Raw genomic sequence first — 18,071 nt, 5'->3', positions numbered from 1 at the left:
ACTTCCAAATTTCAAAAGCTCATTCGACCATTAAAAACCCCTTTTGCCTTAGTCCTCCTCCTTTAACGCTCTGAAGAACACTGTAATCCAACAATGAGTGTTGCACAGCACAAACAAAGCCTGCGTGAATCTGCTGCTGGTCTCTACTGACACCATGTGCACTGTAAGAAAATTGCGGTTGTCATATATATGCTGCATTGTATTATTATCAACATACAATAGTGAGAGAATATATATTTTTATCTATCATCCGCTTTTGATAAATGATTTAAGTTTCAATTGTTCTATTTGCTGCAATTTAACCTATTTTCTGCAAATGAGTGAGACATAAATACATGCTTAACATTCAAAATGAGGAAAACATATACAATATTAAATCACCTCTTAAAAGTAATAAAACAATACTAAATGATCATGTTATCTCACAACAAGAGACTGCAGTTCTCGTGATTCAATGACAAACTCTTGTATGTTCAAATATTTGAATTTTATTGCATAATTTAAATAAAAACTAATATATTTATCAAGGGAAAACCGAGTTTGAACAAAATACGATTTTAAAGTAGAGCAACAAAATGTTTCTTAGAAAATGTGTATCTTATTCTCAAACTTAACAGAATGCTTACGTCAGACGGATTGAACATTTTCAGGCGGTTACATTGTGCCAGCTTCCTTCTTAAAGTCTAAAATTGAATGATTTGCACCTTAATCTTAACATGTTCTTCCAAAGTTTTAAAAATAACGCATGTGTGTTAGTGTTACAAAGACACGAGGGGAAAGATATGGCATAATTACAGTGAAGGAAAAGCAAGATAATAAGAAAGTTACTTTAAAAATAACAAAGAATCACAGCGAGTTGCAGGCCCTATTATTGAAGTATACACTATTGATCCATATACAACACAAAGCTTTACCAATAGACCATTTTTAGGGGAGGGGGGTTTCCCAATCAGAGAAAAAAGGAAAACCAAGTCAATGTTAAAAACATCTACCTCGTTAGTGGTTATATCAGGTGCAACATAATAAAATAACACAAGTTGCAACACAAAAGTGACATTATGCAAATACCATACATTTATGTATCTGTTTTTATTCAGAGTCATGATGGAGTTTACCCCAGCTGAGTTTGTCAGAACAGATAACCTGAACAGATCACCTATCAATACTCGATGTGACTTCGTAAGACTAACATACACAGTCAGATTACACCTGGGTAATTTAGTTGTTGTTTTGGTACTGTAGGCCTAAAACATAAAATCAAGAGAAATGATTACATTTTACTCAATGTAATGTGTAAATGTTCATCCCTATGGGACAATCTGAATTTGTACTATACTGAATGTGTCATATTCATAATGTTCTAGACTGCTGCATGTGTACATTCCTTGCATTTTAACACTATATATATATATATATATATATATATATATATATATATATATATATATATATATATATATATATATATATATATATATTTATTTTTTTTATTTTTTTTAAATGAAAGTTATATATCTTCTTCAAAATGTTGAATTAACTTTTTGTTTAGTGTGTATTTTTGTTTTTTTTACACTATTGTCAATGATGCACCCGGAACTGTTTCCCACCAGTTGAGAAGCACAAAAAAAAAAAAAAAACAGGCACACTGAAAGTCATAATTAAACAAGGACAGCAAGATTTGATGCCACTTCTCCTCAAAAAACTTTGAAGGGGGAAACTACATGAAATAAAGCACTCAGTTCAGCAAGAATGTTCTAAAGGAGCCACGTGCCTTTACAAACAAATTAAGGGCATATAGGCCCTATGTACAACAATTTAGGCTTGAAAAACAAAGCAAAGCCAACTTGTGTTAAACATCTGTAACAAGCAAACTCAGACAGAAGGGAAGATATAAAACATGTTGACAGAACCATCAAAGCCACAGATCAATAGTATCTACCTCAGTTCCTAAAGTGGATTGGACTACAACTGGCTGGTCAGGACCAACATTTCACAGTGAAGATATTGATAAAATGTAAAATGGAAAGTGGTTAAGTTGCGGTTCTTAATTTACAAATACAATAACGTATCTGTTGAAGTTAACCAACTAATGAATACGGAAAGGGTTTATGTAAAACAACATTGGCGTTCAAAGTGAGAAAAGTTACTTACCTCTAAAGGGTCAAATGAATCATGAATATCATCAACAAAGTCAGAAAGACTTTTCCTCAGAGTCTGGTCAGCAGGCAGCGTGTTGTCATTGTAAGAGGACACAAACTTAAAGTCACTGGTTCTAGAACCTGTTGTCAAGTAGGCGTCATAGTTGTAGGTGCTGCGTAATGTTCCTGTGCCGTCAACATCTGTGTAATTAGGAGGAAGATACGTGCTGGGGATGGCAACTGCTCCATCAAACAACAGTCTGGGCTTTCTCCTGCGACAAAACCTCACACCCAGGACGATGATGATGAAGGTCAGAAAGAAGGTGGACACAGAAACCAGCGCGATGATCAGATAAGATGTCAATTTGGAATTCTTCTCCTCGTAAGAAATGTCCTTCAGTTCTGGCACCTCAGCCAAGTTATCAGAAATAAGTAAATACATGGAGCAGGTGGCAGAGAGAGGGGGCTGTCCGTTATCTTTCACTGCCACAATCAGGTTCTGTTTCATGCTGTCAGATTCTGAAATGTCCCGCTGGGTCCTGATCTCTCCACTGTGGAGACCAATGGTGAAAAGTCCCGGATCAGTGGACTTTACTATATGATAGGACAGCCAGGCGTTTTGTCCGGAGTCCGAGTCCACCGCTATCACTTTGGACACCACAGAGCCTCCGTGTGCAGCTTTGGGTACCAGCTCGGTCATGAAAGAGTTACCCTCTGGGGAAGGGTACAGTATCTGAGGAGAGTTGTCATTCACATCCGATATGAACACGCTGACGCTCACGTTGCTGCTCAGCGGAGGAGAACCGTTGTCTCTGGCCATGACATGGACTTTAAAAGTCCTCAGGTGTTCGTAATCAAACGATTTCACAGCGTGGATCACACCTGTGTCTCCATTAACAGATACATAGGAGGACACCGGAGCACCGTTCACCTCAGTGGCTAATAGAGAATAAATCACGGTACCATTCTGTCTCCAGTCAGGGTCTCGAGCACTGACGGAACATAAAGTGGATCCAGCTTTGTTATTTTCACTCACATATGCGCTGTAGGACTGTTCCTCAAACACAGGTGAGTTGTCGTTGATGTCTGCTACAGTCAAAAGGAGACTTTTCGAGGAGGACAGAGGAGGAGAGCCCTCGTCAGTGGCACTGATTGTAATGTTGTAATCAGACACTAGTTCACGGTCCAGTTGTCCAGTAGTCACCAGAGAATAATAGTTTTTAATAGAAGGAACTAACTTAAAGGGGATATTTTGTTGAAGGGAGCAGCGCACCTGTCCGTTCTTCTCAGAGTCTTTGTCCTGAACATTAATGATGCCCACCTCTGTACCAGGTGACACATTCTCTGGTACTGGATTAGACAGTGACTTTAAATTGATCACAGGAGAGTTGTCATTTACATCATTTATATTAATTATTACTTTTGTCTCAGTAGAAAGTCCATAACCATCTTTAGCTTCGACATACACTTCATGCATAGATCCCTCTTCATAATCAATCTCGCCTATAACAAATATTTCTCCGGTTTTATCATTGAGAGAAAACATATTTCGTGATTTATCAGACATTTTGCTGAATTCGTACGTTACTTCGCCATTTACACCCTCGTCTGCATCTGATGCACTCACAGTAATAACTGGTGTTTTAAGAGTGGCGTCTTCTTTGACAGATGATGTATAAACAGCCTGAGTAAAAACTGGGGCGTTGTCATTAGCATCAAGTACAATGATATGTATGACTACTGTACCAGATCTGGGAGGAGAACCACCATCCACTGCTGTAAGGAGTAATTTTAATTCCTGCTGTTCTTCTCTGTCTAATTCCTTATCCAAAATCAGCTCACCGTATTTATTGCCAGAATTGGTCGTCTGAATATGGAACACAAAATTAGCATTTCGTTCTAAAATATAGCTTTGAACAGAATTTGTGCCGATATCTGCATCATTTGCTGCATTAAGGCGGTATTTGGCTCCTTTGTCAGCTGACTCACGGATTTCCAGCCTCACAACATCTTTAGGGAAAATTGGCGCATTGTCATTCACGTCCTGCACTTGCAGAGACAACTTGTGTAGTTCCAAAGGATTCTCCAGCAGCAGATCGAATCTTAGAACACAGGAAGGTTTTTCACCGCAATGCTCCTCTCGGTCGATCCTGTCAGCAACCATTAAATCTCCTGTCCGGAGGTTTATTCCGCAATACTGTTTGTCATTTCTTTCCATGTCGACACGAGGCCTGCGAGCAGACAGTTTCCCCACCTCCAATCCGAGATCCTTGGCGATATTTCCAATGATAGATCCACGTTTCAGCTCCTCTTGTACAGAATAGCTCAGGTCCCCGTGTCCATATTCGAGCAGAACAAAGAAAAAGATGAAGCTGCATCTGTGATCCATGTGTCGTGTGTGCGCCATCCTCTGATATTAACGCTTAAAATGCAACACACTTTCAATTTTCAAAATATCATTCGACCACTAAAAAACCTTTTTGCCTTAGTCCTCCTCTAACGCTATGAAGGACACTAGAATCCAACAATGAGTGCTGCACAGCACAAAGCTTGCATGAATCTGCTGCTGGTCTCTACTGACACCATGTGCACTGTAAGAAAATTACAGTTGTCATATATATGCTGTACTGTATTAAAATACAATAGTGAGTGAATATATATATATATTTTTTTTTTTACGACTATCGTCCGCTTTAATTAATGAATTATGTTTCAGTAGTTCGCTTTGCTGCAATGTAACCTATTTTCTGCAAATGAGTGAGACATAAATAAATGTTTGACATTAAAAAAGAGTAAACAATATATATCATTCAATCACCGCTTAAAAGTAATAAAACATTACACAATGATCATGTTATCTCATTGTTATACAACAAGAGACTGCAGTTCTTGTGATTCAATGAGAAACTCCCTTATGTTCAAATGTTTTAATTTTATTGCAGTTTGATTAGAAAATAATATCGTCATCAAAGGAAAACCGAGTTTTAACAAAATGCAATTTTAAAGAAGAGCACCAAGTGTTTATTAAAATATGTGTATCTTATTCTTAAACTCAACAGAATTCTTACGTCAGACAGATTGAAAACATTCAGGCTGTTACATTGTGCCAGCTTTCTTCTTAAAGCCTAAAATGTAATGATCTGCACTTTAAGCTTAAAATGTTATTTCAAAAATACATTTAGAAAGAAATTCAAATAAATCCCAAGTTTTAAAAAGCATACACATGTGTCAGTGTTACAAAGTCATAAAGGGGAAAGTTATGATATAATTATAGGAATGACAAGCAAGATAAGAAGAAAGTGACTTTAAAAATAAAAAAAGAACCACAGCTAGTTTCAGGCCCAAAGCTACACTATTGATCCATATACAACAGGAAGCTTTACCAATAAGCATTGTTTCCCTAACAGAGAATAAAAGAAAACAAAGTTCATGTTAAAAACATCTACCTCGTTAGTGGTTATTTCAGGTGCAAGATAATAAAATAACACAAGTTTCAACACAAAAGGGACAACATGAGGATCCCATAGATTGTTTTTATTAAGAGTCATGATGGAGTTTAGCCGAGCTGACTTGGGCAGAACAGATCACTTATCAAGTACTGGATGTGACAAATTGAGACTAATATACACAGTTAGATTACACCTGGGCAATTTAATTTAACTTAATTTATTTCATTTTATTTGTTTACTGTAGACCTATAATATTTATAAAACAGAAAATCAAAACAATTACCATAGTTCGCTAAATGTAATGTTGTTTAAATGTAAACGTTCATCTGTATGGGACAATCTGTATTTGAATTATACTGAATGTGTCATATTCACAATTTGCTCGTTTGCCAAAGTACTTGGGAGTAATTACATCAGACTGCTGCATCTTTACATTCCTTGCATTTTTTTACTCAATATATAGTTTTACTTAAAAGTTAAATGTCTTCTTTAAAATGAAGAATTAACTTTTTGTTTAGTGTGGTTTTTTTGGTTTTTTTTTTTACAGTATTTTAACTTGTTGTCCATGATTCACCCAGAACTGTTTCCCACCAGTTGAGAAGCGCACAAAGAAAAAAGAGGCACACTGTAAGTCCCAATCAAACAAGGACAGTGTGATTTTAAGTCACTTCTCCTCAAAAAACTTTGAAGGGGCGAATTCCATAAAGCAGTCAATTCAGCAAGAATGTTCTAAAGGAACCACATCTACCTTTTTGACAACACCACCAAAGTCACAGATTGATAGTATCCACCTAAAGTGGATTGGACTACAACAAGCTGATCAGGACCAACATTTCACAGTAAAGATGGTGATAAAATGGGAAATGGCAAATGATTAAGTTGCGGTTCATACCTCACAGAGAAAATAATTTATCTGTTGAAGTTAATGAAAAAATATTAACATAAAAAGGTTTATGTTGAAGAACATTGACGTTCAAAGTGAGAAAAGTTACCTACCTCCAAAGGGTCAAATGAATCATGAAGCTCATCAACAAAGTCAGAAGGACTTTTCCTCAGAGTCTGGTCAGCAGGCAGTGTGTTGTCATTGTAAGAAGACACAAACTTAAAGTCACTGGTTCTAGAACCTGTTGTCAAGTAGGCGTCATAGTTGTAGGTACTGCGTAAAGTTCCGGTTCCGTCAACATCTGCGTAATTAGGAGGCAGATACGCACTCGGGATGGCAACTGCTCCATCAAATAACAGTCTGGGCTTTCTCCTGCGACAAAACCTCACACCCAGGACGATGATGATGAAGGTCAGAAAGAAGGTGGACACAGACACCAGCGCGATGATCAGATAAGACGTCAGTTTGGAATTCTTCTCGTCATAAGAAATGTCCTTCAGTTCTGGCACCTCAGCCAAGTTGTCAGAAATAAGTAAATACATGGAGCAGGTGGCAGAGAGAGGGGGCTGTCCGTTATCTTTCACTGCCACAATCAGGTTCTGTTTCATGCTGTCGGATTCAGAAATGTCCCGCTGGATCCTGATCTCTCCACTGTGGAGATTGATGGTAAAAAGTCCTGGATCAGTGGACTTGACAATATGATAGGACAGCCAGGCATTCTGTCCCGAATCTGCGTCCACCGATATCACTTTGGACACCACAGAGCCTCCTTGTGCATTTTTGGGAACCAGCTCGGTCATGAAGGAGTTACCCTCTGGGGAGGGGTACAGTATCTGAGGAGAGTTGTCATTCACATCCGATATTAACACACTGACGCTCACGTTGCTACTCAGGGGAGGAGAACCGTTGTCTCTGGCCATGACGTGGACTTTAAAACTCCTTAAGTGTTCATAATCAAATGACCTGACAGCGTGGATCACACCTGTGTCTCCGTTAACAGATACATAGGAGGACACCGGGGCACTGTTCACCTCAGCAGCTAACAAAGAATAAATCACGGTGCCGTTCTGTCTCCAGTCGGGGTCTCGAGCACTAACAGAACATAAAGTGGATCCAGCTTTGTTATTTTCACTCACATATGCGCTGTAGGACTGTTCCTCAAACGCAGGTGGGTTGTCGTTGATGTCTGTTACAGATAAGTGAAGACATTTAGAGGAGGACAGAGGAGGAGAGCCCTCGTCAGTGGCACTGATTGTAATGTTGTAATCAGACACTAGTTCACGGTCCAGTTGTCCAGTAGTCACCAGAGAATAATAGTTTTTAATAGAAGGAACTAATTTAAAAGGGACATTTTCTTGAATGGAGCAGTGAACCTGTCCGTTCTGCTCAAAATCTCTGTCCTGAACATGAATGATGCCTACCTCTGTACCAGGTGGCACATTCTCTGGTACTGCAATAGACCGCGACTTCAGTTGTATAACTGGGGTGTTGTCATTTGTGTCAGTAACTTCTAAAATTAAAGAACAATATGAAATTAATCCTAAACCGTCAATCGCATTTATTTGCATTTCATATGATGACATTTTCTCGTAATCAACAACACCAGCCACTCTCACATCTCCAGTTTTCGGATGTAATGTAAATACATTACTATCGTCATCAGATACATGATCAAATGCATATGTAATTTCACTATTTAATCCTTCATCTGCATCGCTTGCACTCACTGTGATCACCAATGTATCAAGAGGAGAGTTTTCAGGCAGACTGGCTTTATAGACTGTCTGACTAAACACTGGTACATTATCATTAGCATCCAGCACAGTGACATGTATGACTACTGTACCTGATCTCTGAGGAGAGCCGCCATCATATGCAGTCAGAGAGAGTGTGATGTCTTTTTCCGCTTCTCTATCTAATTCTTTGTCTAAGACCAATTCACAGTGTTTTCGCCCACCTGGTTTAGTGTTTACATTTAATTTGAAATGATCATTCTGCTGTAAAGTGTAGCTTTGAACAGCATTTTCACCAATGTCTCCATCATGTGCTTCTCTAAGAAGAAAACGTTCTCCTTTGTCTGCAGACTCCTGTATTTCTATTTTTAATGACTCCTCATTAAACTGTGGTGAATTATCATTAATATCGACAACACGGATATTAATACGGTGCAGCTCTAATGGATTTTCCAGCACAAGTTCTTGTTTAAGAACACATGAAGCCTTTTTGCCACAAAGCCCTTCTCTGTCAATCCGTTCGTGAACAATCAAGTCACCAGTGTTGAGGTTGATGCCGCAGTGCTGAACGTTGTTGTCCTCAGGATTAATGCGTGCTTCACGAGTAGATAACTGGCCCAAATCAAGTCCCAAATCCTTGGCGATATTCCCAATTACCGATCCTTGTTTCATCTCTTCCGGTATGGAATAGGTCACGTCTCCATTGATGGTGTGGAGGAAAAAGAACAGAAAGGCAAGACCGTAGCTGTAAGACGCAAATCCTTTGTTCTCCATTCTACCAAAAACTACTATTTTTTAAATGTAAAACAGATGAAAACAATATGGTTGATCCCTTCAAACATCCAAAGCTTTTAACTCCACAGTCATGTTATCCAGCCTCTCGAGCAGATCCACACAATAATAAAATCTGGTATGTGTGTGAATATAAAAAGGGTGGATTATTCAGGATTTCATGAGTACATACTGACCCCTAGAGTACATTTGTCGACATAACAATTAGATGTAAATATTTTCTAATAGAAAAAATCTGAGATAATCCCGATGAGTGGGACTCAAGTTTTGCATAGATGTTAAAATGGGATGTTTCAAGTTAGTTATAGGCATAATTAAATTAAAAGGAAATAGTATTAGAGTAGATAGAAATTATTGAATAAAACAGATATCGAGAAGAAATAAAAACACCTGTAAAAATGGCAGTTTTCTAACAAGAGCTACATTACAGCTAAAATTTAAGGAGGCAGCACAGAAAAACGAGAACATTGTTTCAGCACCACACATAGTGATATTAGCAAGCTCAAAAATATGGAAACACAATATTACAATCACAGAAAAATGTGTCTAAAGTTATTTCCCCGAGAGGATCCATACCAAACTTAATTTCTAACAATATTTTCCAATAGATGTTCAGGTATAATAAATATAGTGTTTGGTGTAGAATAACTACACATAATTATATTAAACACATTTGATGAACTGTAGAGGAAGCATGATTTTCCGTATGTCCAATATTAGTGACTTTTGACCTCACAAATGTTTATTAAAGTTAAAGTACCAATGATTGTCACACACATACACTAGGTGTGGCAAAATTATTCTCTGCATTTGACCCATCAGCGTTGATCACCCCCTGGGAGATGGGAAGCAGTGAGCAGCAGCGGTGGCCACGTCTGGGAATCATTTTTGGTGATTTAACCCCCAATTCCAACCAATGGTGCTGAGCGCCAAGCAAAGAGGTAATGGGTCCCAATTTTATAGTCTTTGGTATGACTCGGTCGGGGTTTGAACTCACAACCTACCGAACTCAGGGCGGACACTCTAATCACTAGGCCACTTATCTGGACGAATGGTCAAAAAATCCCCACAGACACACTCCAACCAAATGCGGAAAGCCTTGCCGGAAAAGCGGAATCTTAAGTAAAGCCAAAGGGGAAACAATTTGCATATTGAATTTCAATCCACTTCCTGTCATCATAATGATCAGATGACAAAATACTTTTTTGTACACAACTTAGTCAACCCCAAAGAAAGATACATTTTTCTGGTGCTTTCTAAGGCCAATACTTAAAACATGAGCTGTCAAATAATGTGTTATCCAACAAACTTGAGTTACATGATTATGTATTTTAACTAGCCACATATTCATGTGTTTTGATGTCAGTGGGCATGACATGATGGAATGAAATGATACTCACATAGCAAAAGCAAGAATAACAAGAACATGATGTATAAAGAAACATAAGAATAATCAGGTTTTCCATGGATCTAAAATTACAGTAAGGTAAAGTGTTAATATACCACTCAAGGAGAGACAATAAAAAAGATGAACACAAGAAAATAATGCCAGGTCAATCATCGGAAGAATTACAATTGATTGAACAGCTTTTCATAATTCCAACGTGTTAAAATGTTAGTAATGGTATTTTTTATATTTACAATTCAAAAGTCAATAATAATATTATTCAAAATACAGTTAGTCATTGAGAGAATGTAAGTAGAAGTCATATGTTTTTAACGCACGCTTAATGAAGTCTGAATCCCTCAAAATGGAAAATACAAAGAACCAACAGTTCAACAGTGTACTCAAAGAGGAACCAGGAACAAATGAAATAACAGGAACTACAACAACCATGAAAATCAGACATCAGAACATCTGGGATTTACTATGTCTTTGTTGTGTGCTGAAGTATGACTTAAATATGAAAAGGCAAATAATATTACATATTGCTAACTTTCTGTTCCCAAACAGAAAATGCACGTTTTCAAACGTGCATAGCTGCTTACCTCCAAAGGGTCAAACGAATCATGAAGCTCATCAACAAAGTCGGAAGGACTTTTCCTCAGAGTCTGGTCAGCAGGCAGCGTGTTGTCATTGTAAGAAGACACAAACTTAAAGTCACTGGTTCTAGAACCTGTTGTCAAGTAGGCGTCATAGTTGTAGGTGCTGCGTAAAGTTCCGGTTCCGTCAACATCTGCGTAATTAGGAGGCAGATACGTGCTGGGGATGGCAACTGCTCCATCAAACAACAGTCTGGGCTTTCTCCTGCGACAAAACCTCACACCCAGGACGATGATGAGGAAGGTCAGAAAGAAGGTGGACACAGACACCAGCGCGATGATCAGATAAGACGTCAGTTTGGAATTCTTCTCCTCATAAGAAATGTCCTTCAGTTCTGGCACCTCAGCCAAGTTGTCAGAAATAAGTAAATACATGGAGCACGTGGCAGAGAGAGGGGGCTGTCCGTTATCTTTCACTGCCACAATCAGGTTCTGTTTCATGCTGTCGGATTCAGAAATGTCCCGCTGGGTCCGGATCTCTCCACTGTGGAGACCAATGGTGAAAAGTCCTGGATCAGTGGACTTGACAATATGATAGGACAGCCAGGCGTTCTGTCCCGAATCTGCGTCCACCGATATCACTTTGGACACCACAGAGCCTCCTTGTGCATTTTTGGGAACCAGCTCGGTCATGAAGGAGTTACCCTCTGGGGAGGGGTACAGTATCTGAGGAGAGTTGTCATTCACATCCGATATGAACACACTGACGCTCACGTTGCTGCTCAGCGGAGGAGAACCGTTGTCTCTGGCCATGACGTGGACTTTAAAACTCCTCAGGTGTTCGTAATCAAACGTTCTGACAGCGTGAATCATACCTGTGTCTCCGTTAACAGATACATAGGAGGACACCGGGGCACCGTTCACCTCAGCGGCTAACAGAGAATAAATCACTGTACCATTCTGTCTCCAGTCAGGGTCTCGAGCACTAACGGAACATAAAGTGGAGCCAGCTTTGTTATTTTCACTCACATATGCGCTGTAAGACTGTTCCTCAAACACAGGTGGGTTGTCGTTGATGTCTGCTACTGATAAGTGAAGACTTTTAGAGGAGGACAGAGGAGGAGAGCCCTCGTCAGTGGCACTGATTGTAATGTTGTAATCAGACACTAGTTCACGGTCCAGTTGTCCAGTAGTCACCAGAGAATAATAGTTTTTAATAGAAGGAACTAATTTAAAAGGGACATTTTGTTTAATGGAGCAGAGGACCTGTCCGTTCTGCTCAAAATCTCTGTCCTGAACATGAAGGATGCCCACCTCTGTACCAGGTGACACATTCTCTGGTACTGCAATAGACCGTGACTTCAGTTGTATAACTGGGGTGTTGTCATTTGTGTCAGTAACTTCTATAATTAAAGAACAATATGAAATTAATCCTAAACCGTCAATCGCATTTATTTGCATTTCATATGATGACATTTTCTCGTAATCAACAACACCAGCCACTCTCACATCTCCAGTTTTCGGATGCAATGTAAATACATTACTATCCTCATCAGATACATGATCAAATGCATATGTAATTTCACTATTTAATCCTTCATCTGCATCGCTTGCACTCACTGTGATCACCAATGTATCGAGAGGAGAGTTTTCAGGCAGACTGGCTTTATAGACTGTCTGACTAAACACTGGTACATTATCATTAGCATCCAGCACAGTGACATGTATGACTACTGTACCTGATCTCTGAGGAGAGCCGCCATCATATGCAGTCAGAGAGAGCGTGATGTCTTTTTCCGCTTCTCTATCTAATTCTTTGTCTAAGACCAATTCACAGTGTTTTCGCCCACCTGGTTTAGTGTTTACATTTAATTTGAAATGATCATTCTGCTGTAAAGTGTAGCTTTGAACAGCATTTTCACCAATGTCTCCATCATGTGCTTCTCTAAGAAGAAAATGAGCACCCTTCACTGCTGATTCCCGGATTTCAAATTTAACTGAATCCTCATTAAACTGTGGTGAATTATCATTAATATCGACAACACGGATATTAATACGGTGCAGCTCTAATGGATTTTCCAGCACAAGTTCTTGTTTAAGAACACATGAAGCCTTTTTGCCACAAAGACCTTCTCTGTCAATCCGCTCGTGAACAATCAAGTCACCAGTGTTGAGGTTGATGCCGCAGTGCTGAACGTTGTTGTCCTCAGGATTAATGCGTGCTTCACGAGTAGATAACTGGCCCAAATCAAGTCCCAAATCCTTGGCGATATTCCCAATTACCGATCCTTGTTTCATCTCTTCCGGTATAGAATAGCTCACGTCTCCATTGATGGTGTGGAGGAAAAAGAACAGAAACGCAAGACCGTAGCTGTAAGACGCAAATCCTTTGTTCTCCATTCTACCAAAAACTACTATTTTTTAAATGTTAAACAGATGAAAACAATATGGTTGATCCCTTCAAACATCCAAAGCTTTTAACTCCACAGTCATGTTATCCAGCATCTCGAGCAGATCCACACAATAATAAAATCTGGTACGTGTGTGAATATAAAAGGGTGGATTATTCAGGATTTCATGAGTACATACTGACCCCTAGAGTACATTTGTCGACATAACAAATAGATGTAAATATTTTCTAAAAAAAAAAATAAAAAAAGTGAGATAATCCCGATAAGTGGGACTCAAGTTTTCCATCGCTGTTAAAATGGGATGTTTTAAGTTAGTTATAGGCATAATTAAATGAAAAGGAAATATTATTAGAGTAGATAGAAATTATTGAATAAAACAGATATCGAGAAGAAATAAAAACAACTGTAAAAATGGCAGTTTTCTAACAAGAGCTACATTACAGCTAAAATTTAAGGAGGCAGCACAGAAAAACGAGAAAATTGTTTCAGCACCACACATAATGATATTAGCAAGCTCAAAAATATGGACACAAAATATTACAATCACAGAAGAAATTGTCTAAAGTTATCATTTCTCCGAGAGGATCCATACCAAACTTAATTTCTAACAATATTTTCCAATAGATGTTCAGGTATAATAAATATAGTGGTTGTGTTGAATAACCACACATAATTATATTAAACACATTTGATGAACTGTAGAGGAAGCATGATTTTCTGTAGGTCCAATATTAGTGACTTTTGACCTCACAAATGTTTATTAAAGTTAAAGTACCAATGATTGTCACACACACACACTAGGTGTGGCAAAATTATTCTCTGCATTTGACCCATCAGCGTTGAGCACCCCCTGGGAGATGGGAAGCAGTGAGCAGCAGCGGTGGCCACGTCTGGGAATCATTTTTGGTGATTTAACCCCCAATTCCAACCATTGATGCTGAGTGCCAAGCAGGGAGGTAATGGGTCCCATTTTTATAGTCTTTGGTATACTCGGCCAGGCTTTGAACTCACAACCTACCGAACTCAGGGCCGACACTCTAATCACTAGGCCACTTATCTGGATGAATGGTCAAAAAATCCCCACAGACACACTCCAACCAAATGCGGAAAGCCTTGCCGGAAAAGCGGAATCTTAAGTAAAGCCAAAGGGGAAACAAATTGCATATTGAATTTCAATCCACTTCCTGTCATCATAATGATCAGATGACAAAATACTTTTTTGTACACAACTTAGTCAACCCCAAAGAAAAATACATTTTTCTGGTGCTTTTTAGGGCCAATACTTAAAACATGAGCTGTCAAATAATGTGTTATCCAACAAACTTGAGTTACATGATTATGTATTTTAAACAAAGGACAACTAGCCACGTATTCATGTGTTTTGATGTCAGTGGGCATGACATGATGGAATGAAATGATACTCACATAGCAAAAGCAAGAATGACAAGAACATGATGTATAAAGAAACATAAGAATAATCAGGTTTTCCATGGATCTAAAATTACAGTAAGGTAAAGTGTTAATATACCACTCAAGGAGAGACAATAAAAAAGATGAACACAAGAAAATAATGCCAGGTCAATCATCGGAAGAATTACAATTGATTGAACAGCTTTTCATAATTCCAACGTGTTAAAATGTTAGTAATGGTATTTTTATATTTACAATTCAAAAGTCAATAATAATATTATTCAAAATACAGTTAATCTTTGAGAGAATGTAAGTAGAAGTCATGTGTTTTAACGCACGCTTAATGAAGTCTGAATCCCTCAAAATGGAAAATACAAAGAACCAACAGTTCAACAGTGTACTCAAAGAGGAACCAGGAACAAATGAAATAACAGGAACTACAACAACCATGAAAAGCAGACATCAGAACATCTGTGATTTACTGTCTTTGTTGTGTGCTGAAGTATGATATATGAGAAGGCAAATAATATTAGATATTGCTAACTTTCTCCAATGTTGATGCTGTTCCCAAACAGAAAAGGCAAGTTTTCAAATGTGCATAGCTGCTTACCTCCAAAGGGTCAAACGAATCATGAAGCTCATCAACAAAGTCGGAAGGACTTTTCCTCAGAGTCTGGTCAGCAGGCAGCGTGTTGTCATTGTAAGAAGACACAAACTTAAAGTCACTGGTTCTAGAACCTGTTGTCAAGTAGGCGTCATAGTTGTAGGTGCTGCGTAAAGTTCCTGTGCCGTCAACATCTGCGTAATTAGGAGGCAGATACGCGCTGGGGATGGCAACTGCTCCATCAAACAACAGTCTGGGCTTTCTCCTGCGACAAAACCTCACACCCAGGACGATGATGAGGAAGGTCAGAAAGAAGGTGGACACAGACACCAGCGCGATGATCAAATAAGACGTCAGTTTGGAATTCTTCTCATCATATGAAATGTCCTTCAGTTCTGGCACCTCAGCCAAGTTGTCAGAAATAAGTAAATACATGGAGCAGGTGGCAGAGAGAGGGAGCTGTCCGTTATCTTTCACTGCCACAATCAGGTTATGTTTCATGCTGTCCGATTCAGAAATATCCCGCTGGGTCCTGATCTCTCCACTGTGGAGACCAATGGTGAAAAGTCCTGGATCAATGGACTTGACAATATGATAGGACAGCCAGGCGTTCTGTCCCGAATCTGCGTCCACCGATATCACTTTGGACACCACAGAGCCTCCTTGTGCATTTTTGGGAACCAGCTCGGTCATGAAGGAGTTACCCTCTGGGGAGGGGTACAGTATCTGAGGAGAGTTGTCATTCACATCCGATATGAACACACTGACGCTCACGTTGCTGCTCAGCGGAGGAGAACCGTTGTCTCTGGCCATGACGTGGACTTTAAAACTCCTCAGGTGTTCGTAATCAAACGTTCTGACAGCGTGAATCACACCTGTTTCTCCGTTAACAGATACATAGGAGGACACCGGTGCACCGTTCACCTCAGCGGCTAACAGAGAATAAATCACGGTACCGTTCTGTCTCCAGTCAGGGTCTCGAGCACTAACAGAACATAAAGTGGAGCCAGCTTTGTTATTTTCACTCACATATGCGCTGTAGGACTGTTCCTCAAACACAGGTGGGTTGTCGTTGATGTCTGCTACAGATAAGTGGAGACTTTTAGAGGAGGACAGAGGAGGAGAGCCCTCATCAGTGGCACTGATTGTAATGTTATAGTCAGACACTAGTTCACGGTCAAGTTGCCCAGTAGTCACCAAAGAATAATAGTTTTTAATAGAAGGAACTAACTTAAAGGGGACATTTTGTTGAATAGAACAGTGGACCTGTCCGTTCTTCTCAGAGTCTCTGTCCTGAACATTAATAATGCCCACATCTGTACCAGGTGACACATTCTCTGGTACTGGATTAGACAGTGACATTAAAATAATCACAGGAGCGTTGTCATTTACATCAGTGACATCTATTATAACTTCAGCATAGGATGTCAGCCCTAAACCGTCTTTCGCTTGCACTTTTATTTCATAAGAGTTGCTCTCCTCAAAGTCAGTCACACCAGATAGTTTAATTTCACCTGTTTTGGGGTTAATTGAGAATACATTTAAATCAGGATTAGAAACATGGCCAAAGTTATAAGTGACATCTCCATTAGCTCCTTCATCAGCATCAGTAGCACTGACTTTGATCACTATTGTACCAGGAGGAGAGTTTTCAGGCAGCCTGGCTTTATAAACAGCTTGGTTAAAGATTGGTGCATTATCATTAGCATCCAGCACAGTGATGTGAATGACTACTGTACCTGATCTCTGAGGAGAGCCGCCATCTAAAGCTGTGAGAAGCAAATTCATCTCACTTAGCTTTTCTCGGTCAAGTTTATTTTCTAAAATTAGTTCAACCTTGTTGTTGTCTACAGAAATAATAAAGTTATCGTTTTTCTGTATATTATATCTTTGAACAGCATTTTGACCTATATCTGCATCATGCGCTTGTTCGATGGAAAAACGGCTGCCCTTCTCTGCCGACTCGCGTATTTCCATTTCAATTAACTGTTCCCGAAATTTTGGAGAGTTGTCATTTACATCCTGAATATGAATACTGACGCGCTGCAGCTCCAAAGGGTTTTCCAAAATCAGATCCACTTTGATGACACAGGAAGGTTTCGTTCCACATATGCTTTCTCTGTCAATCCTCTCCGACGTCATCAAATCGCCGGTGCCCAGATTGATTGCGCAGTATCTTCTCCGAGTCTCTTCAAAATTAAACCGAGGCTTGCGTGCAACAAACGTCTTCAAATCAACTCCGAGGTCCTTGGCTATATTCCCGACAACCGTGCCCTGTTTCATTTCCTCAGGCACAGAATAACTCAGATCTCCGTTAACACGCAGGGCCATCATCACGAAGGAAGAAACAAAGCAGAAGATGGAGACGCGCTCAGAAAATCCTTTGTCTCCCATCCCGTCACAAAACACGTCCGTTGTATGAGCAAATAGCCGCACAAGTTAACTCCCAAATATGACCCCGTAAATGCATATATCAGTCATGAAACTGAGGAGCATGCATAGAAAAAAACAGCTTTCTTGCCGACTGAGAGTAAATGTTGACCGCTCAGCCTGCAGATTAGGGTGGAGTGCTGAGCGTGTATTAAAAGGTCTGCAATCCTACAGCGACACCGTCAGTCTTTTTATCGTATTGCACGGCATATTTTCAGCCAGGCATCATATTCAGTTA

At 39.4% G+C, this 18,071-nt stretch overlaps 4 protein-coding genes across 4 annotated transcripts; all 4 read right to left on the bottom strand.

Annotated features, from left to right (window-relative positions):
- Positions 1-62: 62 nt before the first annotated feature.
- Positions 63-4,545, bottom strand: LOC133576813 (protocadherin beta-15-like). The gene is made up of 2 exons (XM_061930154.1): positions 2,152-4,545; positions 63-80 (listed from the first exon to the last, which is right to left on the bottom strand). Exons 1-2 carry the CDS (start codon positions 4,543-4,545, stop codon positions 63-65), a joined length of 2,412 nt encoding a protein of 803 aa, XP_061786138.1.
- A 1,993-nt stretch (positions 4,546-6,538) lies between these two features.
- Positions 6,539-8,977, bottom strand: LOC133576814 (protocadherin beta-15-like). The gene has a single exon (XM_061930155.1). The coding sequence runs from the start codon at positions 8,975-8,977 to the stop codon at positions 6,539-6,541; it is 2,439 nt and encodes an 812-aa protein (XP_061786139.1).
- Positions 8,978-10,927: 1,950 nt separating this feature from the next.
- On the bottom strand, positions 10,928-13,475 carry LOC133576815 (protocadherin beta-15-like). The gene has a single exon (XM_061930156.2). The coding sequence runs from the start codon at positions 13,376-13,378 to the stop codon at positions 10,928-10,930; it is 2,451 nt and encodes an 816-aa protein (XP_061786140.1). The 5' UTR covers positions 13,379-13,475.
- Positions 13,476-13,826: 351 nt separating this feature from the next.
- LOC133576816 (protocadherin gamma-A8-like) lies at positions 13,827-17,797 on the bottom strand. Its single transcript, XM_061930157.1, has 2 exons — positions 15,410-17,797; positions 13,827-13,832 (listed from the first exon to the last, which is right to left on the bottom strand). Exons 1-2 carry the CDS (start codon positions 17,795-17,797, stop codon positions 13,827-13,829), a joined length of 2,394 nt encoding a protein of 797 aa, XP_061786141.1.
- Positions 17,798-18,071: the final 274 nt, after the last annotated feature.

This window comes from Nerophis lumbriciformis, linkage group LG36 (genome assembly GCF_033978685.3).
Source record: "Nerophis lumbriciformis linkage group LG36, RoL_Nlum_v2.1, whole genome shotgun sequence".
Classification (NCBI taxonomy): domain Eukaryota; kingdom Metazoa; phylum Chordata; class Actinopteri; order Syngnathiformes; family Syngnathidae; genus Nerophis; species Nerophis lumbriciformis.
This window is presented reverse-complemented; position numbering and strand designations above follow the sequence as displayed.

Excerpts from the sequence above, each read along its gene's own strand:
- LOC133576813 (XM_061930154.1), bottom strand. The coding sequence starts at position 4,545 with ATGGCGCACACACGACACATGGATCACAGATGCAGCTTCATCTTTTTC.
- LOC133576814 (XM_061930155.1), bottom strand. The coding sequence starts at position 8,977 with ATGGAGAACAAAGGATTTGCGTCTTACAGCTACGGTCTTGCCTTTCTG.
- LOC133576815 (XM_061930156.2), bottom strand. The coding sequence starts at position 13,378 with ATGGAGAACAAAGGATTTGCGTCTTACAGCTACGGTCTTGCGTTTCTG.
- LOC133576816 (XM_061930157.1), bottom strand. The coding sequence starts at position 17,797 with ATGGGAGACAAAGGATTTTCTGAGCGCGTCTCCATCTTCTGCTTTGTT.